This window comes from Plutella xylostella, chromosome 19 (genome assembly GCF_932276165.1).
Source record: "Plutella xylostella chromosome 19, ilPluXylo3.1, whole genome shotgun sequence".
Lineage (NCBI taxonomy): Eukaryota > Metazoa > Arthropoda > Insecta > Lepidoptera > Plutellidae > Plutella > Plutella xylostella.
In genome coordinates this window covers 10236281-10263926 of record NC_063999.1, presented here as the reverse complement: position 1 = coordinate 10263926, position 27646 = coordinate 10236281, and the positions used below count along the sequence as shown (strand labels likewise).

The following is a 27646-nucleotide window of genomic DNA, read 5'->3' as shown; positions in this document are numbered from 1 at the left end:
AATCAAATCTAGCTAGTCTATGGTTTATTCTGTTTGTGTGCGTATGTGTGGTGTGACGACTTTTCCATATTTTCTCTCAACTCGATTCCAAAGAATGTTATTATGTCGATATAAAAACATTATCTAAATCGCGTCCGATCGTGGAAGCTATCCAATGTCATTAAGTCCGAAACTGTGGTGTTTAAGTAGTGATTATTCAGCGCGTTCGTATATAATATAGAACGTTCAAGATGCCCGGGACACTCGTGGACCGTCTGCCCTTGCCGAACCTCAAGGCGTACACGGCGGGCAGTGCGGCGCTGCTGTCCATGGCGGTGTACTACGCGCTGACGGCGACGAGCCAGGCGGGCTGGCGGGCGGGCGGCGGCGGGGCGGGCGCGGAGACGGCAGCGGCTGCGGGCGGCGCGCCGGAGGCCGCCCCCGCCCCCGCCCTCGCGCCGCCCGGGGACAGGAACCTCACGGAGCAGGTGCTGGACGTCGCCACCTACATGATGCAGGAGCCGCTCTGTATGTGGGTCAGTACCTTCATATTGTTATTATGCCATTTATCATTCTAGATGACCCACCAACACTGAAAACTTTTGTAGTGTTCCCATGTCCAAGAGTAAACAGCTCAAAAGTATATTTTTCTTTAGTTTGCATATTCTTTGACTTGACTACATTGTGTGCCTATCAACTGTATCAGTCTAGCACAGGTTATCTGGTGTTGTTAACACAAAGAATAACAGTTTTGGTTTACAAAATATGATAAGCAGAGGAACCTTTATGTTCTGTTGAATATTTAAAACTCATATTGTTAGTAAGTTAACTAGGTATTGTATCTTCAACAAAGTAAGACAAGATAAGATATTCATACTTTAGTAAATGTATTCAGATGATTCTCCAGATAGTCTATTTTTGAAAAAGCAAAACAAGATGATCAAATTTAAGTCACACACAATATGTATGATGCCTAATGGAATAAAATGATGTAAAGTATATGCAATGATATTTTCTTACCTGGTATGAGCATAAATCTTTAAACTGTTCTATATTTAGTGCTTAAGCTTGAAGGACAAGAAATTTAAGCATTAAGCTTACATCTCACTGATCTTATTGCACAACAACACATTCCTAACAATTACTATCTGGGTATTTCTTAAAAAAAACAAAAAAAAAATATTTTTTTAAAACTTTTTTTTTATATTTTTTTATTAATGTTATTGGAAAGTGTATTGAAAATAATGAATTTTAATATCTTCAATCAAGCTTAACAGGCTTTGCAAGGGGTAGAAAATGAGGTGTGAAAGTATGGTTGTGACAAATTAAATTCCTTGTTTAAAATTCGACTTTATGACTGAATGGCGTAAATCTCATTTTCAATATTCCAAATCAAAGTTTTCACAGAAATAAAATTGAAGTTTGTGCCTTCAGAATAACTATATATTTTTTTATAAGGTAGTTACGTCACATCCATGTTCGACATGGATGTGACATGTTAAAACATGTCACGACCATGGCCTCAAAAAGCTATGGCTGTGACTGCCATGGTTGTGACATTTTCGCACCGTGCCTGACATTATTTTAAAATTCGTCATTATTTTTGCAATTTGTTACTTTTATCTGTAAGTACATTGTTTAAGTTATAAATTACGAAAAACAAACTGACAATACAGTTGAGCTTACCTTATATAACTTGAACACGGTCTGGACAGGTTCAGATCAGAGTGTTAATTTATAAAATAAAACATAAAAAATATTATTAATTTACACTCCACCATTCATGCCGGCCAAGAAAGGGTAGGTCATACAGTGTTGATATAGCAGAAAAATATATAGTTATAGCAGATACATGTCGCAAACTTCTACCCTTTTTTCAAGTGTAAATATTTCGAGCCACGGCTGTGACAAAAAAACATCAGACAAACTTTACGAAAGGTTTTGGTTTAAACTAACTTAGCTAAACAACATGAAATATATGTATTGTGATAAGTTAATTGCATATAAAATGATTATATAATGTTTTTTTGTCTGAAAAAGCACCAATTAATTCCAGAAAAATATTTTGTTGAGTAATTCGGTGAGCGGACATCGCACGGCTGTGACATTTTGGGGGGATATTGAAATCTATAAATACAAGGCTTATGTATTTTAATGCATAATTAACTTGCCTGCATGATAAAAAATATGATTTACTGTTTTAATTCATACCTAACAACTATGAGTGCTTCCAGCTAGCCGATTCTTACGTAAGACAGTATTTTTTATAAGAATAAGAAATACCCATCTGACTATTTTGTAAACTAAAAAAGGATTGTAAAATGTTTATTCTTCTGTTGCTTGGTAGTTGTGTCTCTATCCATACAGTAATTCATGTAATTTATTCTCTACATTAAGTTGTTTACATATTACTTACTTATTCTAACTGATTTGTTATTCAATTCTGTGATTGTTTAATCACACATCCGGCTTCAACCAATACATACATTTACTGTTTCTAAGTGAATCTAACATACAATGCTGCACCTACATGCAGCCGACATGTGTACATAGTGTTTCTACACTATGTACAATAAGTTCTGAACAGTTCTCTGTTCAGTACATGAGCACATATTGAACATTGCACCACATCTCTGTGTCATTAAGTCATTAGAGTAAAACAAGTTCATTTATCAGTTTTATAGAAATTCCTATAAAATTATTAGCACCTACAACAACTCATGTACGTAATAAAAAATATGTGTTAAAATGAGTTATTTTAAAGCATTTATTTCCAAAGCACAATAAAATAAAGACAGTAACATTAATTGGCCAAACTGTGAGGTATGTTACCAGAAATTGTCTTGTTTTCCTTGTTTAAAAACTTAAGGCATTGTGTTTTTGCACTCACAGTCTTCTCACAATGTATAGCTTTATAACAGCATTATTGTATTTAATGACGAATATTCCCCATATATTTTTACTTGCAGGCATTGTCTATTGTTGTGCTATTGATTTACAGAGGTGTTGGGAGAGTGCATGCCCATTCTTTAATGTACAATAGATATATTTATAAATCCAAAATTTTCTTTATCATGTTTGACACTTGTGTATTTTATTAATGTTGATGATTTTTAATGCTAATAATATTTAATGTGTTTTATAATTATTTTATATTTATATATTATTATGTATGAGTGATACTAGGAAAGATCTAATAAATTTGAAAACACAAACAAACCAATAGCAGCAAGCCACATCATTCAGTCTTGTTGCCAATGTTTACTGTTGCAGTAGATTTTGCTGCCAAAAAACTGCACAGAAGATAATGCTATTCTTGTCTCTTTTACTAAGGAAACTGAATTTTAAATGCAGAGGCAGCCACAACACTGTAATTAGTCCTGAACTTGAGAAAATATTGCTCAACAAATGACTTTGATTCAATAATTTAAACATGAATGATTTTATATTTAGAAGTTTAGATTGCCTGATTCTAGTAATTTACTGTAATGTAAACTATTGAAATGCGTATTGTGATCACTCATTTCTCAAGATAAAAGTCAACTTCCTTTGTCAGTAATGTTTTTTCCTCAGCATAAAGGTTATAAAAGCATTAAAAGCTATTGTATGTCTCGAATTATAGGTAAATTATATATTTTTACCAATAATTTAGGTATGCAACTCTACCAACAAAGATTGACCACAGCAGATAAGATTTTATAAGGTATACCTTATAAATCTTATAACCGATAGATTAGGCTTACTTGTCAGCTTGGACAATATAGGTAGATTATATTATTTTATTTTGAACAATTTCAAGTAAATGTGCTTTGGTTTCTGACTTCTACAGTAGCAATATCACATTCATCATCATCAGGCCCACAGCCAGAGTTACCTAATCAGAGACAGGGCTCCAACAGCAGACCTCGTCCTATACCGCACCACACCTTTGTCTTCGCGCCAGCTCATAAATGCTTTCTGCACGACAGTGCGGCGCCAGTGGTTCTTATCCGCCCTTTCTTTCCCATATCATGTTCAGCTTAATTTTATTCGGAGACTTTCTCTTCAATATTTGTACCACTCAGTGATAATGATAACCCTTGGTAATGTGAAGGACAATGTGTGAAACTTGTAGTCAAATTTAACTTTTACGTCGTAAGAATTCAGAAGTGATTCGAAGTTCAAACGTTAAATATATGTTAGGTGCACATAGATATCGAATAACAAAGCGGAGCGCAGCGAAGCGGAGCGGAGCGTTTCACATAATATAGCTTAAAAAATATTGTTAAATTGTATACGGATTATGCTGTTAATAAACACACTATTCTTAATAACTATTTCTTGTTAACTAAGATACATTCGGGAATTTGTATTTTCGGAATATTAAAACTTCGGGATTCGTAATTTTAACAATTCGTTATAATAAAAGGTCGTACTTTTAAAACATCGAAATAATAATATTCGAAAAATTGACTTTCGTCATTTTAATAAATATGTTGTTTGAAATTTCGTTTATTAACTATTCGTGATTTTCGTTGTTCGGAAACTTGAAATTCGGGATTGTGAATTATTCGGAACTATGAAATTCGTAATTTTAAAAATCGTTATTTTCATATTCGTAAAAAAGTAATTCGGATTTATGTAGTGTACCCGTAAGATTGATATAATATTTATGTTAAATGCAACCAACAAACAGAGTGCCTCGAAGTTCCTAAATAAGAGGTTATTTTCGTCGCGTCGCTGCGATGATAACGCGCAAGGGACTGGTTCTCATTGACCTAATTGGAGATATACAGCACCTCCTCCGTATATGGCAGCTGGTATTTTAGCGACACCTTACAGGGCGTTCTCTCGTTAGGATACCCACAGACTAGTCTCACATACCTACCTACACTTGACTAAACATCAGCTCCATCAAATATCAATAACAAAACAAACCTCTCGCACGCTGGACCAACGAGCTTGGACAGGTGTCCGGCTGCGGCTGGATGAGGAAAGTGGAGGACAGAGATTATGACGCTAGAGGAACAACAGACTAATAACTATTATTATGATTGACAGAGCCCTTTCCATGCCATTGCATCCTCCTGTCCTGACGATTGCTATCTTAAATTTGGAAAATAACTGCGTCTAGTAATCAAATCACACAAAAACTTGATTTTAACTTTGTAAGCGATTCATATAAGGATAAATTATAATTAAGTAACTTGCGATAGAAAACAAGTTCTTTTAAAAATGTTTTTGACGTAAAATGATTAGATACAGTAAGCTTGCTGTATGGGTCGGTTAAACAACTCGTTTGCCTTCACTTCACATCCATCTCACTTCGGATACGATGATTGAACAGGCTTGACTACTGCCTGTGTTGTATGTTATCTTTACCCTCTGTTAGTACAATGCTGACTCAAACTCATGAAAACTCAATGTATGATTGAACTATTTATCAGTCTACCCGTGATTGTCATATTTCTGAGTTTCCTGACCATGTCATGTGAAGTGTCTGTTGCTCGTTATCGTTTTATTTACAGAATCCGTCCCATTCTAATCAGTGACAGCAGCCTGCAGTATTTATCTCTACACTGACTACTTTGAGGACTCTGTCCCTCTGTGTTCCACCTCCAGCACCTCCAGCAGCATCTGTCATCGTGCAAAGTGCGAGTTTTTTTTACATCGGCCACAAATAAGCGCAATACATTTCCACCACGTTATGCTCCGTGGTCTCTCAAGTAACAACTTTAGCATTGTTATAAAAATTATAATCTCAGATATTAGGGACAATAGCTTCCAATATTTAAATTTGATGTGAACCTGCATTGTATTACTGGTTCTTATCAACGTATTTTTTTTATTAAGATCCTTTAAATATTTCGTAATGTGTGAAAAGCTCGATTAGCTTAAAATAGGCCGATAGGCCACGTAGAAAGGGTCCACTTCTTGTTCATTGACTTATCCACTGAGGCTATGTGCGGACATCGACATACATGGAACACAATCAAGAGTAGATATATCTATCTACTAATCGCAAACATGATCCTTATAGAATAGAGTAATTCATGTCAGTGATATACCTAATCACGTTATCGCAATGCTTGTTACCTGATACATTACCTTATGGTACGCTACGGTACAAATGTATTATTAGGCGTAGAAAAAAACTATCTATCTCAATGTACAACTCAACAGAGGACTTATCAACTTGTCAATGTATAAAAATGCGCAATAATAAAATACCGCGAGTATGTATAACTATAAATAAATACACGGCGCTGCCAACTTTCTATCTGCGCGGTACAGTCGCCGTGTGTGCGCCGGGTAAACACAACATCATCCGACAAACTTACTGTATTAATCAGCTGTTTACAATCCCTGTATTTGTTCAGAATCGAAACTGATTGTGGGAAATATTAGACATAGACCAAAATTTCTCATTCGACATATCGGTTGTTCTAAAAACTCCTGCATGGCATCAGCGATACTACACTATTATACATCTGTATCTAAGGCTGAGAATACTCGAATAACCTTCCCGAAGGCGTTGTAATCGCCTGTGTGACATAGGTCAGGAATGTCAGGAAGTTTTAGAATAAAACCGTATCTTTTACGTAACATGTTTAGTTGATCGACGAAGCTTGTGAGTCTTGTGACACACAACATGTTATGATTCTCCTCTTATCGTACGCTCGATGTTTACAATCGTGTTTGTCTATTGCTCTTATCTCAAATCATTATTATCTTCAAGTATCATGCTTTATGCGGCTTAAACCGATTCATGCTCAAGGCAAACAACCAGAAAATTATAATTCCAAATGTATAAATTAGCTTTAGTTATAAAAGTATTTTCAGTCAGCCCTTCAGAGAAAGGAATCTTGCACCGTTTTCCTCGATAGGTGTACCGGTTCAGGTAAATACAGCGAGGAAACCACAGTCAGTGTGACTCTGGCGACCTTCCGATACATGAGCGGCCTTGGCCTTGCCACTGCCACAATTCTCCTATTCCTCGCGGCTGTAGACGAACGATTAACTTCTGTATAAGACCTAGGTATCTTTACCCTACGTTAGTTTAGTCACGTTTGCTGCGATGAATCTTTGATTACGTCGTCGTCTCACAACTCTCACAAACAAACACAGCGTCGATTATTCCCACGCAATAATTTCCTTCAATGAGCCAAAGGTTTGTTGACGTGTTACTATTATCTTCAATAACAAACTGCCGTTTATTCTGATCGCATAAGGGTTACTATCGCTTGTGTATACCCCCAAAGCTTCCCTGACGGGCCACGTGGCTGCTCTCAATACGGCCTCCGGGTGTGACGTCACTGTTATTAATAGCGAGCGGTAACTCTTGTTGGTAAATGTTAAATGGACCTGTTTGTGCACACGTGCCGATAGAAACGTGCCTGCGGAGGTTCTCACACTGGAGGTACCTACTAGTGCTGCCCCGTGCTACATAGACCGACCAATGAGCCACAGAGCTGTGGACACGTCAGCCCTTGTTGTTTTAAATATACACAACTTTTCTCGGACTTTATTTACTCAAAGTGTTTACTGAAAAGATTTCTCCCCTCATTGACACCGCTTCGCATGTAAAACAGCGCATAAATATGTTTATTAAATGAATTTACATTTGTGCGTAAATCACATTTGTATGTAAAAGTGGTTCAGGCCTTGGGACGAACTTGCAGATTGGTTTGCCCTCACATTCACGGCGCAAGTACTCACGCTCTAGGTCGTTGACGCTCTAGGCTCCACATCACACGGCCTCATCTTGGCTTCTAGGTTATCTGCAAGTCTGTCTATGTATGTTGCAGCCATTATTGGAGTTATCGGTTGTCATCCCGGATATTGATAAGTTGACCCTAATTGGTTTTCTGTCTCTTTTTTGTCTTTCTTTAGAAAGATTAACGATTAATGATTCATGCTGCTGATGTATGTCAGCTGATGATGATTAAAGTATGAATACGATACATAGTGTCCCGCCAACCACCACATTATTTGCGACTCAATGTTAGCGCAATCCGCAATCCTTCCTGCAATAGCCCAATAGGTCAAGCGGCATGGCTCACACTAATGGCGTCGCGTCGCATCGTTTTGACCCGTTTTGACACATTCCACCCTCCCCTTCTGTCACTAACATGTAGTAACCGCCCTCCATCTCCAGACGCTGATCAACGCGTCGTGCTGCGCGCTGGCGCTGGCGGGCGCGGGGCTGCAGCGGCTGGTGTTCGGCCGCCTGCGGGTCGCGGAGGCGCAGCGGCTCAAGGACAAGTTCTGGAACTACGTCTTCTACAAGTTCATCTTCGTGTTCGGCGTGCTCAACGTGCAGTACATGGATGAGGTATGAAAATTATTATATGCTGGCTTAGTTGAAAACTGTTAAGTGTATTATGTATCGAGTGATGCATTACCTGTTCCTTATATACTTCCGCCGAACCCAGGGCAGTCAGCGCTAAATGCGAATGTTTGAAGGGACGGATTTCCTGCGTTTACGTTCGGAGCACCCTAGGCAGTTAGCGCTAGATGCGAATGAGACTGGCTAATCCTTTAACCACGGCGACAGACCCTAGTCTAGGTCTTGCTTGTGTTATCATTACCGACAAGATAAGTAGTTGAATAAATTCACAACAAAAACAAATGTAGACATTTTAAAAAATGGCGCTGGTTTTTTGGTAAATTGTTGTACCTCCTCTGGATTAACTGATCCACCCCCCGATACACTGATACTCCCACACAATGTGCAATAAACCACCGTACACTCCAGGTGGTGCTGTGGTGCTCGTGGTTCACGGCGCTGGGCTTCCTCGGCATCATGGCGCAGCTCTGCAAGGACCGCTTCGAATACGTGAGTGCAATGTGTACCTTGTATTTACTTATTCATTACTTCATTCAGAAAGGTGACAGACTTGTGGGTATGAATTTGACCCAGAGATTGCGAATTGAAGTTCAACAGTAGAAACTAATCCCCTTTATTCATAGAAAAGTTATAGGACGTTTTAGCTATTGAACTGTTTTGTCCCTGTCGGTCAAAGATCAAATTGATCAAGAACTTTAAAGGCAAACATAACGCTCACTACAAATGGGGTGCTATACTTACTTACTTTGGATGCATAAAGTTCTGTCCCAAAATTAAGCTTGCTTATATTCTTCACATTTTCGTGTGTAGCCAAGGTGTAGAGTGCCAAACGACCGTTGTCTTACAGAATAACATCGAAGCATTTCCATTTCTTGACCTTCGGCGTCTGCTGCAAACTTCGGTGTAGGTCACGAAAAGGCAAAAATTAATTTTTAATATTACCTAAATCGAGGCTGTTTTTTGTGAGTCTAGTAACTCGAAAATTGAAAGTGAAAGCTTATGAATATTTACGTAACTTATTCATTATGTGAAAGATCCAGAAAAGCCTATATAAATAGAATCATCTAGAAATGACCCGAATGAGTCACTAGTAGTAAACGTAAGTATTTATGTAAATGACCCTTTCCCTGGATGTGAAGTTACATAAAACTATTAATCAATAAATCGCAAACTTTGCTAAACTTCGCTGTTCGCTCGATCAAGGTCACATTCGAAGGAGGTTTAGTGACCACGAAGAAATCCGTTAAATAAATAACTGCCTTCAATATTTGCCGAATATTCTCGCACTTGAAAGTACAACAACACCCAAAACCCAAATTTGCAAAATGAAATGAGACATTTACCCATATAGCGTTTTTACAAGGAGCTAAGCATTATAACATTATTGTTATAATGGGATTAGTTACTTAGTTGTCGAGGAGTATGTTTGTTTGCGGAGGCGGAAGGCGAGTGTGTAGACTAGTAGAGGTTCTGTTGTGTGTAGGTAATCAGTGGACGCTACTGTGACGTCAGCTAATGTCTACATCACTTGCATCTACCGTACTATTAGCGAGTAGGTAATGGACAGATGTACCGTAAAACATTGCGGTGACTACTATTGGAAACGTTAAAAACTGTTGCTTTCGTTAAAACGATTATTTACTAGCTATCTTTATAAAAGAAAGCACAAATAAATTTTGTCACTTGCAATTTGGCTAAAGCAACTTAATTTTATTTTTAATATTTCGATTTATTGTGAAGGTTGATAAGACCTTTCGTAATTACAAGTTGCACATGTACTTACAATAACTACACATAAATTCGATAACGTAAAATCAATTCAATAATGGTCATGTAAGTTTACATTTGCTTATGCAACCTTGATCACACGATCACGCCATCCCGCGGGCCACTCTGGCTTACGAAAAACTAATAAAAAACCTCTTGTATTAAACCATAGAAGTACCAATTAAACGTACCAATTGTATGAGCATCGTTGTATCGTTATTTTCAATCTGGAGTGACCCTCCCGATGCGTTTCCAACAACGCGCTGACTTCTGCGATCTGCTAATAGATTGTCGGAAACAAGAAACTACTGCTTAGCTGGTATTAACGGATACTGGCGGATATAGGTGATCTGATGTTCAGTTATGTTAAATACATAAAATTACACGCAAAGCAGAGATAAGTTCTGGAAGGTTTTATCATAATACAACTGAAACGAACGTGAAGCCTATATCATTTTACCCTTCAGAAAAAGTGGTAATAGGTTTCGTTTTGGCACCTACCTACTAGTCTTCAAGACAGTTCTTTTAATAGCTTTATGTATTAAACATTTCATCTATTACCACAAAAAGTTGATTAATACGGTAATTGATAGGTGCATAGGTATAGCAGTCTAGAGCGTCTAGTTTTGTGATAAGACCGTATGTTTTTAATTTTTATTACGAATGTATAAATTGTACGTGATATGGTGATTGAGTTTCAGCATATTATGTAAACAGCTGTCTACTTTGGTATTTAAATGTTTGTCAAGGTTGTGCCTATATGAATGATTCACTTATTAACCTGCCGGTGATTTAATTAAATGCCTCAAAGTAATATATTATTAGGTATTATGGAATAAATATAAATAAATAAATAGTCGTATAATTAAGGCGGTAAACGGTCGCCTTCGTCGAAAAGCATACAGGTGAAGTGGCGCCTAGAAAATAGTGAACACAGCATGCTGCTCAACACCACTGTCCCACACATCACAACTCACAACAAATCTATTGTAGTTCCGTAACTGTATTTACTTATGTTGTATTAGGAAAACTTACAGCACAATTTTATAACATACCAATAGAATGAGCTGTAAAAGGCCTCGATGTAGTGATGTGTGTTACAGCCCGTTCACACTAGTCGTAAGTCGCATAAGACTAAAAGTCTAGTGCTCTGGTCACCATACACTTTCGCAAAAATCGCGTCTCAACTGTCATCCAATGTGAACAGCTCCATATAAAGTATATGGTGACCTGAGCATTCGACTAGTCTTATGCGACATACGAAAAGTGTGAACGGGGTGTTACTGTTTGCACTTCACCAGTCCCTACTACAGCTAACCTCTCCTCCCTCCCCAGTTGTCCCTATCGCCGGCGGCGGGCGGCTGGGCGCGCGCGCGGCTGCTGGCGCTGCTGCTTCTGCTGGCGTGCGCTGCCGCCGCGCTGCTGGCCGTCGCCGCGGTGTACGGGCTGCCCGCCGGCTGGCACACCTTCGCCTTCATGGCTGCTGAGGTAACTACAGCATACACACATCAATAGCTCTCCCAAAGCTACAACACTCTACCCTTTTCTTCATTACCTCATGATTGTTCTTTTGATGATGACCTATAATATGCTATTGAATGGGTAAGTAAAGCAGTCGATTGTGTGCTTAGTCATCTCCAGTCGTGTCGCTCATTCGTCCCCTTCAGTTATGATAGCTATGGAATAGAAAGGACTTCTGTGTAGGTACTTTCTACAAGGTCCATAATTTACTACCGTTCAGACGGGTCTCCATGAGTCCAGATCAACTGTAATTTGTTTTGATGTCTGTATACACACAATATACTCTCTATTCTATTCTGGAGCTCCTGACGTCTATCTATCTCACTATACCTTGCCTCGGTTGTGTTCCAGTGCGTGCTAGTGCTGGTGTCGTGCCTGCACTCGCTGGCGCGGCTGGCGCTGCAGGCGGCCGACGCGGACGCCGCCGCCGCGCCCGTCTACTACACGCATCTCGTGTTCGACGTGAGTACTACCCGCATACTGCAGCTAATTAATAGTTAGCTTATAGAAGATGAGTATATTATTGACAATGACAATTACATTAATTACCTTTTTAGCGTATTGATGACGACTAGTGTTGGTCACCGAAAGTAAAATATAGTCAGCGTGGGAAAAATCATCTCCATCAACACTCTGTTCTCGGCTTTCCTCATTCAGTCGCTACTGCATATTTCTAGGGTCGTTAGTGAGTCGTAAGTCATCATTGATTTGACAACCTATGGCTCGAATCTTCCTGTATTCAGGCAGTTATAAGTGTGATATGATTCATCCAATAACGTGGCCCGCTATCGTCCGTCAGATGATTGCGCTGTTGGTGGAGCTGGTGGACGCGCTGCACATGGTGCTGGCACACAACATGGCGCTGTCGGCGGGCGCGCTGGTGCTGCTGCTGCAGCTGCGCTCGCTGCTGGCGCGCCTCGCCGCCCGCGCCGCCCGCCACGCGCGCTACGCCGCCCTGCGCGCGCTCACCATGCACCAGTGAGTATCTACACACAACATGGCGCTGTCGGCGGGCGCGCTGGTGCTGCTGCGACATAGGCCACCCCCATGGAGCACCACAACACCACAACACTCGGTCTTGAGCCTTCCTCATCCAACCACTACCAGCTAACCGCCTAAGGTCGTCAGTCCAGCGGGCAGGAGGGCATCCCACGCTACGTTTGCCTGTTCGTGGTCTCCACTTGAGAACACCTCTACCCCAACGGTTATCGGTTCTTCGGCAGATATGACCAGCCCACTGCCACTTTAGCTGGTTTGCCAGTAACTATATTTAAATAAAAATAATATGTGGTCATCTGACAAACAACCATGCGATTCTAAGCTAGGCAGAGCCTGTCTCCTATGACACCGATAAAATCCATACATTTTATTTGTCATTTCATTTTGTTCGTATTCTATGGAAAACCAACTTTGTTTACCAGACATAAGGATATTTGTCAATCAAACGTCATAGGAATGATGCAGCTCATGCTATATTTTACAAAGTATAGTTTAGTAATTAAGTATTTATTTCACCATCTTCACGTTTTCTCATTTATTATTGGTAATTGTTTAAAACATTGCGTTACATTGATATTTCTTGTGTTATATTCATATGCGGTTTAGTGCGTAACACGTTATGTGTGTTACGCACTAACAAATAATTATTATCAAATTTAATATAATTTGAACTTGTTTATATGACCATTTCAAACGTTTTCTAGAACTAGTTATGGTTATGTAGTTTAATTCTGTGGTTTACAATTAAAGCACACAGTTCAATGACTCAAGATACCACCAACTTCAATATCTTGTTGCTTTCCACAGATACTAAAATCTATAATAAATTGCTTAAAACATTACTATAATTGGTAACGATCATTAATTATTTGTTTATAAGAAACCTACGCAACTGTTTGAATACGCAAATATTTACAAAATTAAGTAAATACGTCATTAAATGTCCATTGTGCTATTTTAAATAATTGCAAATTATTGTGACATTAGAGAATCAAGTAAAAAGCTAGATAAGTTAGCGGATCCTCTTTTTGGAAAGTTTATAATGATAAATCGGAACTGAATAAAGATATATTTCTCTTTATCAATATTTATAGGTATTATCTATATTATGATTTGTAATGTTACAGATGATTTAAAGTTATCTCATAGTGCCTAGTATGGAGTAAGCAAATAACTCCCATAGTCTAAACCCAAATCTTAAAATGCTAACATTACATTAGGATTTACGTCTACTACGGGCTCAGCATCCGTATCGCCTATGTTGGTGACCGTATCGCCCATGTTACTGACCGTATCGCCTCCTCCCACAGCTACCCGGTGGTGCCGGGCGAGGGCGACACGTGCGCCATCTGCTGGGACGCCATGAAGGACGCGCGACAACTCCCCTGCAAGCATCTTTTCCACAGGTGAATTCATGGCTGCGCGTTTTACACTCGTGTCTCGTATGATGATGTTGTTCAATTCTTTCCCGACAGGTCTGCATTTACTTTGGGATTAATATAACAGTATGCATGCTGTGTTCCTAGTGAAGAGTACATACTATTAGTAAGCGTTGCAGTTATGTGTGCAAAAAGGAAAGAATCCTACACATCCATCCAGTTTTTTTTTTCTCCCGTGGTATTTTCGTGATAAAAAGTAGCCCATGACAGCTTTCTACATGTCTATTGACTTATTTCATGAAAATAATTCAGTCGTTCACGTATCTAAAAGTAAAAAAACATACACACTTTCGAAAACTTACGCTTTATAATATCAATAAGTAATTACAATGTTGCCGAGGAGTGTAATAAGTGTAACCATAAATTCACGTTCACCTTCAAATGCTTAATGTTTTCCGCAGCTCGTGCCTGACGGTGTGGCTGCAGCAGGACCCGTCGTGCCCGACGTGCCGGCGCGCGCTGCTGCCCCCCGCGCCCCCCGCCGCCCCCGCCGCGCCCCCGCAGGGGCCACGGAATACCACTATACACTTCAACCGTGAGTCTTACCAACTGTTATGAGTTTTTTGTGCTTTGAAGAGGGTAGTCTCGTGACTACCGTCTCTTAATTCTGCAATTTTGACAGTAAAAAATTACACATTGTACGTATACCAAAAGTATACATAGATTAAATCCCGCTTTTGGAAATCATGACTGGATAAGCTTTCGTTTAAAAAATGGTATTATATCCATTTGAGAAAAATATATCCCAGAATAATGTCTTTAAACCAATTTCTCCTCGTCACGCTGACCTCATTGCATCTCATTGACTCATATTCTGAGGCCTGCTGAAGTGCTAAGTTGTCAGGTGGTTTTCAATCACTGTCAGTGACAAAAACACCACGAAACTGCAAAACAAATAAAAATTCCAGATATTTTGTTTTCAATAATTACAATCACACAAACCACTACAACATCAAGATGTAAATGATAGAGAACCTTGTGTTCATCGCTGTAGGCTCCATATTACTCTGTGCGTTGCTGTACATAGTTATCTTCCATCTCGACCGGCGGTGGAATCACAATGGTGAGGTTATCTCTCCAGTCAGATACATACCATGTGCCCACACAAAGCAAGTGGTAGCGGTTTTACAATACGCTAGTTATTGTCATGTAAAGTGCAGTGACAACATCTCATTATCAACGTTGTGTTATTCTGAATTTCATTACGTTTGTCACCCCAATATTTGTGTATAAATATATTTCTGAACCACCGGTTGACTGTTATATGTTAAGTTGACCTGATTGTAGGTTAATTTTTGCAATATAACTACTTATATCCTATTTCGCACTATCCATCAATCTGATCCGCCAATAAATTTGTATTAGGAAACCCTAAAACCAAATTTTGTTACTACCAAGCACCCAATGACCTTCGACGTCTTTCTACCCACACTGTACACTAAGGGCCTGTTTCGCGATATCTGGATAATGGCTACCTGTGGGATAAATGACATGCTGTCGGTCTCTGTAAGGGGAAGGAAACCAAGTGAAACTTAGACAGCACTATCGAGAGGTCCTTTCAGGTTCTGACCAATGACATTATTGGGGAAGAAAAAATGGCGACTGAACCAATCAATTAGAACTGGAGAATCAGGCCTACTCGACAGTGGCGACATCTGGAATGAGATTTGCGTTTTCCTCCCCATCATTGAGAAACAGTTCCTCAGACTGTCAGTATAAATACCTAAAGTCCGCAGCGCTGGTTGCAGGCATGACGTCGTCGCGCTACGTGTCGTGGCTGCCCAGCTTCAGCGTGGAGGTGACGCGCGCGCCGCCGCCGCCGCCGCGCGCGCAGATCGACGCCATGGCTAGACAGGTGAGCGCGAAGTTCCGAGGGATGCCGATAGATGGCGGGCAAAGTTAAATTGGCAGAATCTAATAATGCCTCATTTTCAATGCAATATGCCAACCTTTCCATCTCCATACACCGCAAAAGTAAATATGATAATAAACATAGATCGCTACAAAAAATAAACGAGATTTTCATGCAGACTGTTTAAAGTCATTTTTGTAGGACCCCCAACGCCTATATCCATCGTAGCTTTACATCTTATATTTCTTTTCATTTATGTTGTAAACCTATGGGTGCATTGCGTTGCTGGCATTTTTAGTTGCGACGTTTCACCCTAAAGCTCACACAAATTATACCTATATGTATATTTATTATTGACCGAATGTGGTTGTTATGGTCAGGTGCAGGCGATGTTCCCGGCGCACAGCCTGGCGCAGCTGGCGCGCGACCTGCTCGCCACGCGCTCCGCCGCGCTCACCGCCACCAACATCCTCGAGGGCCGCCTGCCGCCCGGTGAGACAGTCTCTCTACACTACAGGTGCAGCCATGCTGCCGGCGCATAGCCTGGCACCTGGTGACACAGTAACCGGAGGCAGATATTACCGCCTCATTACCACTTCAGCTTTCAGAAATCCGGCTCGAAGGATTATGAAAGGGGGAATTGTGCTGGGTGTTCCTTGACCCTATGCCTATGGCCCCAACCATAGACTTAGTATATACTAGCGTATAGACGAACTGACAGCTCGATAAAACGTGACCAATTTTGATTTTTCAGTGTGTGCATTAGCTAGTGATGTACCTTTCTTTACTTTGGAGGACCATCGATAAGTTATTGAAGTTCGATGTTCGAACTTGGAGAGAGTTGTTCCATAGACTGTTGTTGTCCAGATTATAATTTTGACATAGTGTAAAAAAATGCATAAATAAAAATAAAAACACTTTTTTCATCGCTCCTTATTTTATTGACTTTTAAACAGAAAAATCTTAGATATTATATTATCTGTCTGACCCATATTACTGGCTCTGCCTCGGATGGCCGTGTTTGAGATGTTACCACATATTTATTTATTTAACTGGTTCATTCCAGTTTCGTTTCCTAAATTATTAAGTTCACATTTATTCTTAAGTCGAATTGTTGCAAATGGTAGTGTTCTTCTTTGGATTCCAACCAACGCGTCCAACTAATTTCAACCACTTTCGTCTTATTATAGTATCTATAGAGGGAATCTGTTGGACAAATTATAGAAAATAATTAGTTTATGTATTTGTTAAAAGATGTACCTTGCCCTGACAAAATGGTTCAGATCCGAGACGGTAAACGCAAGCTAGCATTTATTTTCATAGGTAACATTCAAGATAAAATATCGATAATGATATCGATTAATTTGAGTCAATCCCTAGCGTACATGTAAAATAAATTGATGAAAAATATATCCACTAAAATCATGGAAATTATTAACAAATGGACTTCCACATACACAAAATATGAAAGTAAACAACAGCATTGGCATTATTTTATATTTAATACAGGATAAAAGACAATTTTTAATCAAAAATAAACGCGTCGTAGCAGTGATGACTATTTTGGTATTTACCTGTGAAATGTGCAATTTACAGGATTATTTCTATGATTAACGCCACAATTACTCGCAGAAGATGTTACCGTTGTTGAATACATTTAGATTTACTGAAAATAAACCACGATGTACGCAAAAAATCCAAAATACTAAGGGGTTGTTTTTCCGCGTGCTGAATTGTGACGCTCTGTCATTCAAAACCAGTCACAGTTTCATTATATTCGCTATCCTTTTCTATCTTGCCAAATTTCCGTAAGGGATTTTCTTCTCCCTCGCTCGCTTTGTTCGTCTATACGCTAGTATATACTAAGGGTGGGTTGCATCAAAATCCCGGTTACCGTAATAGTTAAGGTTAAACTTAGCAATGACAGAGTCGTTATAGTTAACATTTTACTGCAACGTGTTGCACCATCAAATCGTCGGTCATTGTTAATGTTATTAGGGTTGCTAATCGTTTGAGACATAATTATCCCCAAAGTTATTGTGGGAAACGTTTTTATGTAAGGCAATACCAAAACTAGCTGTCGGACTGCAGCCAATGAGTATATACAATGTGTAGTAAATAGGTCTATGGTATACAACCACTTGACTGCAGCCGTCAGTCTCTGTCAAAGCACTCAAAGTCAACATGTTATTTGGATTGGAGGTTAGAGTTTGAGTCTGAGAAATTTTTGCCTAGTTTTCGACTTGAGATATTTCAATCAAGCACTATCTGCAAATAAAATCGAAGGATCCGCTACCTGCGAACAACCACAAACAATGGAAGACCCAAGTGAGCCGAATTCGAGTTTGTTCAAAAATTCAAAAATTCACACAAAGTATGTCCCTACCATTAAATCATTGGCCCCTACTTAACTGTTTAAACTGCTTTCTTGAACCAATGCTTTAGAATCGTAGTGGGTATCTAAACTTATTCGTGAAGATTACGTTAATATTTTTTACTAGGTCTTAGATCTTACTGCATGTATGTAAGTTATGGTGAAAAGTGCGTAGTAAAAGTAATATTATATTATAATATATATTATATTATAATATTACTTGCTTGCCTCATGCTTGCCTATACAAATTTAGAAATCACACTACTATTTTGCAACTTGTGTATGGTGTATTTAGACTTCGCATTTATTTATAACATAATTTAAACCAGTATTATTTCTTCTTCAGAGAAAGAAGTGTAAACTTCTCTAAAATTGAGATTGACAGGCTCAAAAGGCTTGTGGGTAAATATAAAAATGTTTTGCTCTGCAAAAAGACAGACGCCTCCAGTACTAAACAAAAAGAAAATGCCTGGGGCTCATTACAAAAAGATTTCAATGCTGTCGGTGATACAGCCCGTACAGTTAAACAATTAAAGTATAAGTTCGAAAACATGAAGAGGAGTGCAAAAAAGGATGCTAGCAGAGAGCGCCAGGAAATGCGCCGTACCGGAGGAGGTCCACCGCCTGCGCCACCTGCATTGGATGACACAACAGACTGGCTGCGGTCAATAATGTCAACGACACTTGATGGGAATGAGGCAATCTATGATGACGATGTCATAGCTCCTAAGTTCGTTGCTCCTCCAAATATTGACAAAGTTGACAAAGTTGAGCCAGCAATATCTGAAGGTGCAATAGAGATAGAGGAGGGTACACAGGATACAGATGAAAATATACCGTCTACAGGCGAAAAATGGGCATTGGACACCAGCACACCTTATTCCTTTTTGAAAAGACCTGCATCTTCTTCTCTAAAAAGACTTGCCAAGAAAAAAATTCAAAAAAATTACGATGCTATAATGAACACTCGGCAGAACCTGCGAGAAAAAAAGATAGCAGTATTGGAGGGGACACTGGATCTCGAATTGAGAAAGCTTCAGGAAACCATTGATCAACAAAAAGAACGACACGAGCAAACGCTGAGATTCAATGAGGAGCGCCATGAATTGGAAATGGAGAAATTGCGCCTGGAAATACTGATTTTAAAAGAAAAGAGGGACAAAAATAATAAATAATTGTTTTTAAATATTTTTATTATTATTATTGAATAAAATTTATTGAGTATTATTATTAATTATCTCATTAATTAATTCTTAACAAGTTGAAATAATTAAACTAACTAACGATGTAATCTATTAAAGTAATTATTTATTAACATTCTCCGATTATTCTCATCATTCCTGTTAACTTCATAGGCAGGATCCTCTTCATCAGATGAATCATCATCAACAATCCGAGCTGGTGGCACAGGGTCTCTCATTTTTTTACATATATTATGGAGCACTGCCGTAGCCACTATGATGGGCTGCACTCTTCTTAAATCTGTCCTTATTTTCATTGATAAAGCTGGAAATCTTTTTTTCCAACACCCAAACATTCTTTCCACAACATTCCTAGTGCGAATTTGGCTCTCATTGTAGAGCTTTTCTCCATCTGTTACTGGGTCTCGTAGAGGTGTAAGCAAATAAGGTTTTATGGCATAACCCTTGTCACCCAGCAACCAGTACCCTGCAAACTCACCATCTTCTAGCCTGCCCTTAATAACACTGCTGTTGAAAATGTGACTATCATGACTGCTGCCAGGCCAACGTGCTACTATGTTTGTTATGTACATGTCCGCATCACAGATAGCTTGTACATTCATCGAAAAAAATAATTTCCGATTTCTGTAGTTTTCTGCATGTTCGCCACCTGTAAAACAGTTTTAAGGGTTACATTCCACTTAATAGCGAGATTTACTTATAAATGGTTCAGAGTTTTTGAGTTTAGTTCACTAAATTACCTACTCACTGTATTTTTTTATGTATGGGTATTTATACAGAGATTCCAACTCACACAATTAATATCTATCTAGGTAGTTGAAGATATATTTATTGAGTGATTTTAATAGGCTTAAATTCAATACATACCTGGAGACTTAATTGGTATGTGGGTGCAATCGATAGCTCCAACTACTTTTGGGAATGCACTTATTTCGTAGAATCGTGTAGCCGTTTTCTCCATTTCCTGTACGTTCTGTGGCATCGAAACCCATTCCTGCCGCATGTTGGCAATAGCTCTGCTCACTCTATAAATTATACGTGACACACTTGACTTATGCACACCGGCTGTATCGCCAATACATCTTTGGAAAGATCCACATGCGTAGTACTCCAATGCAATCAGTACTTGTTGTATTGGTGTGATTGCAAAATTTCTGAAAACAAGGTTAGGTATTCAATTAAAGAGTTACATAGGTACCTATGTTTGATTTTACATTACTGCGCTGTACCGGCAACAAGCAGGTAGCCGGTAGTGGCTGGTGAAAGGAAGGCCGAGGGCATAGTGTTGTTTCGCTCCTTGGGAGAGCCCTATGTCTAGAAGTGAACGCTTATTGGGTGGTGCAGATGATCATTATACAACATAATATGTGGTGCATTGGTACTTACTTCGTCGTTGGAGGCAGTAAAAAAGGTTCTAGTTTTAGAGCCAACACACGAGCCACAGTTTTAGAGACCCGGAACCTATCCAAGAACGAGTTCTCATCCCAAGTTAGAAATCTATTGGTTCTCTGAAAGTACACCTTTTTCTTCCTATTTTGTAAGTTCCGTACATACTCCACCTCAATTTCATCTTCGGAGGAACTTGTTTCAAGCGCTATTTCACGCAGAAGCGACATGATGAGAGTTATTTAATATGAATATTTGTACGTAATACTGTTACTTTGAGGCCTTTGAGGTTATACAACGCGTTTGACGGCTACCTGACTTTAACAAAAGCAGTAACCGGCCAACATTGGGTGGTTATGGTTATCGTTAAAGTTATGACGTCATTTTAACCATAGTTGAATGGTGCAACCAATTTTTCGCTTAACCGATACTTTGACAGACGATGTGACGTTTGTAATGGTTAAAGTTAAATGGTGCAACGCACTCTAAGTCTATGGCCCCAACAGTCGTTAAAATATAAAAAAAAAAACATTTTGACTACAGCTAATAATATCATAGAATCTATGATAGATTGAAATCAAACAATTAGCCCCTGAATTTGTAGCTGAAAGTTTACAAGAGGCTAACAGGTGTCTGATACTCGAAATTCGACTCTATGGTAGATCTGGATTATAGACAGAAAGTCATAATTTTAATATCACAATGATGCTCGCAAGCTACTTGTAAACGATCAGGGCCCTATGTGGAGTAGATGTAATACTGAAACAAAATGAAGAATTGGTGTTTGTTCCTACAGAGGAAGAGCCATCATTCCCCGACCCGCCCCCAGAGAGCGCGCCCCCCGCCCCCGCGACAGTTGCCGCCCCCGTGGTGGAACCCGAGCCAGAAATAGACGAGGAGGATGATAAACCGTACGTGTGCTCACTATGTTATTGATGGCAACTATTTCATTTTAAAAAAATGCAATTGCTAAATACAAAATGTTTTTATACCTACATGTAAATTGCGTTGCCACTTACAAGTCACTACTCCTAATACTAATTAGAGTATACTGATACATAGAGTGTAACAATAACAGTGAACTAACTTTCAATCCCTCCAGGGTGGAAGTGCAGTTCTCGTCGAGCTCGCACGAGCGGGAGAGCCTCCTGCAGCGCCGCAAGCGCCAGCTGGTGGCGGAGGCGCGGCGCCGCTACCTCGCCCGCCGCCCCCCGGCCCCCGCCCCCGCGACCCCCGCTGCCCCCGCCCCCGGGCCCGCCAGCTGAGCCCGGCTGCGGGCGCGCGCCAACCACCGACTGCTCATATGGGTCTACACGAGGAGGCACCACTGAACACTGACGGACTCAGAGTGCCAAAGTTGTTACGAATTTCACGGACATTCATCGAATTGTTAAGTTGACGGCGCAGAGGTTGAGTGGAGATTGTGTTGTAAATTCCTAATGTTTACTTCCAAGTTCATTGTAGGTTTTTGGTATAAAATACAAGTAATGATCAGTTATCAGATCTGATTCTTGAGGTGGTGCACAGCGAGCCCCGGGAGGGTCAAAATTGTAAATGAAGTCTCAGCTGAAAGCTGTCGCATTGTAATTTTTTCAAACTCTATTTAAATTTGGGACTTTATATACATATTTTATAGAGTTTGAAGATCTAAATTGAATTGATCATTCATTGTGATTTCCTATAGTGTATGATTAAAAGATCTTAGTGCAAATAAAAACTTTTGACCATACATGTGATATCATAAAAAATATATGAATTATAGTTTTAAAGACATTAAGTATGGTTAGCTGTAGATTTTGTATTTGATGTTAAAATAGGGATGCCTTTTCCTTCATGCAAAAAAGTATAACCAGTGAATGGTCTCAATGAAAAAAAGGAGTTGCGTAAACAATATCTTTCATTTATCCTTTAATGTTATTTCTCCTGTAAATAATAGTTTTTCTGTAAATTCAAAAATGTGTATATGTATTGCTTAATTTTAGGTGTTTTACTATATTTTCCTATAACATAACATTAAGAAAGAAGGTGTAAAACCATTATGGATAGTTAACTTTTTTGCTTTTTCATACTTCTATTTTTATAGATTTGAGAGTATTTTTGTAAAAACAACTATGTAGGGCAAAACACCCAGTAACTGACCATGTGCCAGTAACTGACCACCTTCCTCTTCAACTCCAATAAATAAGAAAAATAGCCAAGCAGGGCCATCTAGTGAACATCCAGTCTATTTTGTGGTTCATTGAGAGCATTACTGATACAAAAGATTTTGCCAGCCGCCAACAGATGGATAGTGAGCGATCGAAAAAGTTCAGTTGGCGCGCGGACCGAGTAAATTGCAGTTGTGACTAACGTATTTGTTAAGGTAAGTGAATGTTTTGATCGTAAAATTTACCATGAAAAAAATTGAAATCATTGAAAGAAAAAAATATACCATATAGATTGAATTATAAAGATTACGTTTTTGATAAGATTCAGCTTGTTATTTCCCGTTTGATTGTTTTTAATGGGGTGGACAGTTACTGGACGACGAAACGGCGATTTTCCAATAACTGACCACCTATGTCGGTTATTAGGATTTTTGGTTGAAGCTGAATTTAGGCAAAATAAGAACGTAATATTAAAGCTCATATGTGCCATTTTCTTGTGTCAAAATATGAGCATTCTATCTTCACTCCTTCCATTTACTGACATAGGTGGTCAGTTATTGGGTAAATTGGTGGTCAGTTACTGGTATTATTATATGTGATATATTTTTACAGCTTTCAGCGAGATGAAGAAACGCCAAAATAGCAAAAAAAGTATAGAAAAGGCAATTCCACTTGTCTGAGACAAACTAGGATCAACAAGACATTCCAAAATAATTCAGGGTGACATGCAAGCACCTTTTAAAATAAAGAGAATTCAAACACAAAGTTCAAGTTTGTTCCAGATTCGGTATTAGCTGATGTGGAAGATAAAAACGCTAGTGGAGCATACTATCAGCCTAGGATAATGTGGATTCTCCAGGATAAAGACAAATGTCACAATTTTTCCTTAAAGATAATCCTTAGAGCATTCCCTTCAAGAATGCAAGACCAGGAGACAAATGGCTTTCACCATCTCACTCTATGAAAAGATACTCAAATGCTATCTTCAGAACAGCTGAAGGCGTACCTAACAAATGCCAGCGCTTGTGAACCAGATGAAATTGGTTCCCCGAGCACAAAAGCACTTGGCGAACAAGACCTCAATGACGCTATTAATGACCCAACCCGAATATACGTTACCGAAGAAACGCGCCTCCACATTTTTCCAAAGACAGGCAAAGCCACTTCAGCAAAATAGGAAAAAGAAAGCATCACTACAATGCTAGCACCCTCAGCCGGTGCACCAACACGCCCTTCAATGGCATTATGAACGACCAGAGGATTTCAAACAGAACGGTAAAATTGGCACACAAGAAATGGGGCATTCTTCTATAAGTTGTTACCACGACCAACACCCCAGCCATTTGGAACCGATACCACAACAATCCGGAATCCACTGGCAACGCTATACTATCATTGGCAGACACATTAGTCCAGCAGCGGAAAATGAAGAAAGTACAGCGATGTTCTGCTTCAGTGACGCCTCTTCAACGAGGCAAAGATTCCCTGTCCCCCTTGCAGAAATGACTAATCCTGTCTTTGGCCAAATACTTACCTACGAAAGCACGTTTCAACAGCATCCTAAATATTCCAGTTGAATCCTCAACAAAGTCATTGAAATCCCGTCCGTCAAGGCATCCATCTTTGTATCCTGAAAAACTAACCCCCAATATCTGATTCGGTCATAATTACAATGGCTAGCCTCAATGACTCTTTTAGCCGCACTGAAAGTCTCTGGGTGGGGTTTCAGCAATAATGAAAACCATCTGTCTCTGGTCCTACATCCTTGAAAGGACCGGCGGGGAAAGGGCCTACTTTTCCGGCGGGGAATATATGTTTTCCCAGGCCGACAATACAATCCGCCACGATTCCTCCTCCTCATCAGTTGATACCGAATATGGAAAAGACCGGCTTTAGCGCTTGGATTCGCTACTTTATATTTAAGAAAATGCTCGTTTCTGGCACCATGAATGCTTCATGGGCCTGTCCTACTGATCCTGGCTTGTTCCGGACAAACAAAATCGCCCTTTCTGTGACTTATCTGAAGGTACTACCGGTATCTGAAGGTATTGGGGCCAATTAATCTCCCTGAAAGCTGTAAATTTAAAATGCGTGTACACTATGTGCATGTGTGTTTATTCCTTTGTTTTTAGTATTTAACAAAAATGCATAAACTTGTGTTTTTAATAAATAAATGGTTGATTATTAGGATAAGATATTATTTAAATTATGCATTAATCTGATTTATTAATTAAATGCACTTTTCAGTTAAGAAACCTTGAGCAAAAGTGATGTGTCACACATTAAAAGAGAGCAGAGGATCGGTACTATTACATGAAGTAATCAAATAAATAAACAATAATAAGATTTAATCATAATTCCATTTTTAAACCATTTTAAATTGGTGGTCAGTTACTGGCATCGAGTGTGGTCAGTTACTAGATTTTAGTGGTCAGTTACTGGGAAAATCACTACTTTTTGTTTGCAAAAATATATAAAAAAATGAGTTACTTCTACATGTTTGCTATTTACTCAGGAATTTAGCTCTGTTATTCTAGTTTCTAAAACAAAAATCGGATTTAATAAGCGATAAGAATTGAGCCCGCTACAGATAAATTACTGGAACAACTCCCTTAAGGTGGTCAGTTACTGGGTGTTTTGCCCTACACTGTGTCTATTGATAGTTAACTACCACATTGTATAATTAATAGCTCATTTTAATATTCATTTCACTTCATTGTTTATGTAGTGTAGCTTGTACTTATCCAATAAAAAAATTGGAATACTGATTAATTATTTGGGTATCTTACCTGAAAAAGTTAGGATATTTTTGTAAAATGTAAACTTTTAATTATTCTGGACTAGTCAAAATAAATTATTTCACTAATAACTCTTGACTTTTTGTTTCTCAACCACATCCTCTACAAATACATACTATAATAATAATTATAACTTATACATGGTTAATAGTAGAAGACAAAAATAGCAGAATGCATGTAAATAAATAAATAAATGAACATGAATTCAGCATAGAACATGTATAACAGATGAAAAGATACCAGTAGTTGTAAGGTGTTTAATCAGACTGAAAGTGTTATTACAAATACATATTAAAATTTAATCCTACAAGTAGACTATCCTATGAAGTTGACAACAACAATGTGCAGCACGAGGTGAGCAAAGATGAAGTCCGCGAAGCCGCGCTCCGCCGAGATGCCGCTGAACTCGCTCTTGTTCTCCGGGTTCACCTGCAGGCGCAGGCACACTGGAAACCACCACAAATTGCATGTTATACTTTAGTGTTGATAACTGAGTTAGGTTATGTTATTTATTATTATATTTTGTTGTCTTACCGGCTAGGACGAAGCTACTGACGGTGGAGATAAAGCCACTGAGGAAGGAGTTGAAGGGGAAGGTGCCGACCAGGCAGCAGTACACGAACTGAATCACAGCGGTCAGAAAGATGTACAGCAAGTACGCATCTATGATTTTCAGCTTTTTAGATGTCTTTGTAGTGTATTCTTGGTACAACTTAGGTATCACAGATGCAATGGAAGTCATTTTTGAGAGATTTATCAACGTTTACAAGCTTAAATTGAGTTTGATTTCGGCTTTTACAATTTTTCAACAAACGAGCTACACGTCAGCGCAAGCAAATTTGACAGTTTTTTTAAGACATTTGAACTGTCAAGATAAAATGATACTCTGTGTTACAACAAGATCTCAAAATAATGGCCACCTATCTGTGCCGTTTGCCCGTCAAATATGGTTAACCTGTCCTTTCTGTCAAATTCTAACTTGTAATCTGTCAATGTCAAACGGATTCAAAATTGTGCATGTCACTCGCGAATCGCTGCATTTATTGTTTTGCTGTTTCATTATCGTTAAAACTCCACTTTCTTTCGTACAAATAAGATGTTGAACGTCGAAGGAAACTTCCCCGAGTATGCTGTGCCCGGCGCCGTGCAGCACCGCTTCGAGCCGTACGCGGACAACGGCGGCAGTGTGGTGGCCATCGCCGGCGACGACTACGCGGTCATCGGCGCCGACACGCGGCTCAGCACCGGCTACTCCATCTACACGCGCGAGCAGAAGAAGCTGTTCCAGCTGGGCGCGCGCACCGTGCTGGGCGCCACGGGCTGCTGGTGCGACACGCTGACGCTCACGCGCCTGCTGACGGCGCGCCTGCAGATGTACCAGCACGAGCACAACAAGCCCATGTCCACGCCCGCCGTGGCGCAGATGCTGTCCACCATGATGTACTACAAGCGCTTCTTCCCGTACTACGTGTCCAACGTGCTGGCGGGGCTGGACGCGGAGGGCAAGGGCTGCGTGTACAGCTACGACCCCATCGGCCACTGCGAGCGGTCCAACTACCGCGCGGGCGGCTCGGCCGGCGCGCAGCTGCAGCCGCTGCTCGACAACCAGATTGGCCTCAAGAACATGCAGAATGTGGAGAAAGTCCCCTTCCCCAAGGAGAAGGCCCTAGCTCTCATCAAGGATGTTTTCATCAGTGCAGCCGAGAGAGACATCTACACTGGAGACAGTATTTACATGCTCATCATCACAGCTGATGGTATACAGGAGGAGAAGTTCGAATTGCGTAAAGATTAGTTTTGTAAAGTTATATGAATAAAGAATTTTAATACTACATTTTGGTTTACTTAAGAAT

The 27646-nt window shown here is 39.5% G+C and overlaps 5 protein-coding genes across 6 annotated transcripts; 3 read left to right on the top strand and 2 right to left on the bottom strand.

The window, feature by feature from the left end:
• The first annotated feature begins 3 nt into the window (after positions 1 to 3).
• LOC105390305 (E3 ubiquitin-protein ligase AMFR) lies at positions 4 to 22954 on the top strand. Of its 2 annotated transcripts, none has more exons than XM_048628007.1 (12): positions 4 to 515; positions 8117 to 8293; positions 8717 to 8797; positions 11411 to 11563; positions 11948 to 12058; positions 12396 to 12574; positions 13906 to 14001; positions 14436 to 14569; positions 15771 to 15889; positions 16267 to 16378; positions 21645 to 21759; positions 21951 to 22954. In XM_048628007.1, the coding sequence occupies exons 1-12, from the start codon at positions 231 to 233 to the stop codon at positions 22111 to 22113; spliced, it is 1725 nt and encodes a 574-aa protein (XP_048483964.1). In that variant the 5' UTR covers positions 4 to 230; the 3' UTR covers positions 22114 to 22954. The 2 variants fall into 2 exon arrangements, with proteins under 2 accessions (XP_048483964.1, XP_048483966.1); XM_048628009.1 differs by having other exon boundaries at positions 5 to 515; positions 15783 to 15889.
• Positions 18676 to 19435, top strand: LOC125490033. The gene has a single exon (XM_048628011.1). The coding sequence runs from the start codon at positions 18812 to 18814 to the stop codon at positions 19433 to 19435; it is 624 nt and encodes a 207-aa protein (XP_048483968.1). The 5' UTR covers positions 18676 to 18811.
• Positions 19540 to 21318, bottom strand: LOC125490032 (putative nuclease HARBI1). Its single transcript, XM_048628010.1, has 3 exons — positions 20849 to 21318; positions 20330 to 20616; positions 19540 to 20111 (listed from the first exon to the last, which is right to left on the bottom strand). Exons 1-3 carry the CDS (start codon positions 21076 to 21078, stop codon positions 19540 to 19542), a joined length of 1089 nt encoding a protein of 362 aa, XP_048483967.1. The 5' UTR covers positions 21079 to 21318.
• A 3082-nt stretch (positions 22955 to 26036) lies between the features above and the next one.
• On the bottom strand, positions 26037 to 26640 carry LOC105390295 (dolichyl-diphosphooligosaccharide--protein glycosyltransferase subunit DAD1). The gene is made up of 2 exons (XM_011561569.3): positions 26328 to 26640; positions 26037 to 26239 (listed from the first exon to the last, which is right to left on the bottom strand). Exons 1-2 carry the CDS (start codon positions 26533 to 26535, stop codon positions 26109 to 26111), a joined length of 339 nt encoding a protein of 112 aa, XP_011559871.1. The 5' UTR covers positions 26536 to 26640; the 3' UTR covers positions 26037 to 26108.
• A 135-nt stretch (positions 26641 to 26775) lies between these two features.
• On the top strand, positions 26776 to 27625 carry LOC105390294 (proteasome subunit beta type-1). The gene has a single exon (XM_011561568.3). It carries the CDS (start codon positions 26890 to 26892, stop codon positions 27586 to 27588), a length of 699 nt encoding a protein of 232 aa, XP_011559870.1. The 5' UTR covers positions 26776 to 26889; the 3' UTR covers positions 27589 to 27625.
• Positions 27626 to 27646: the final 21 nt, after the last annotated feature.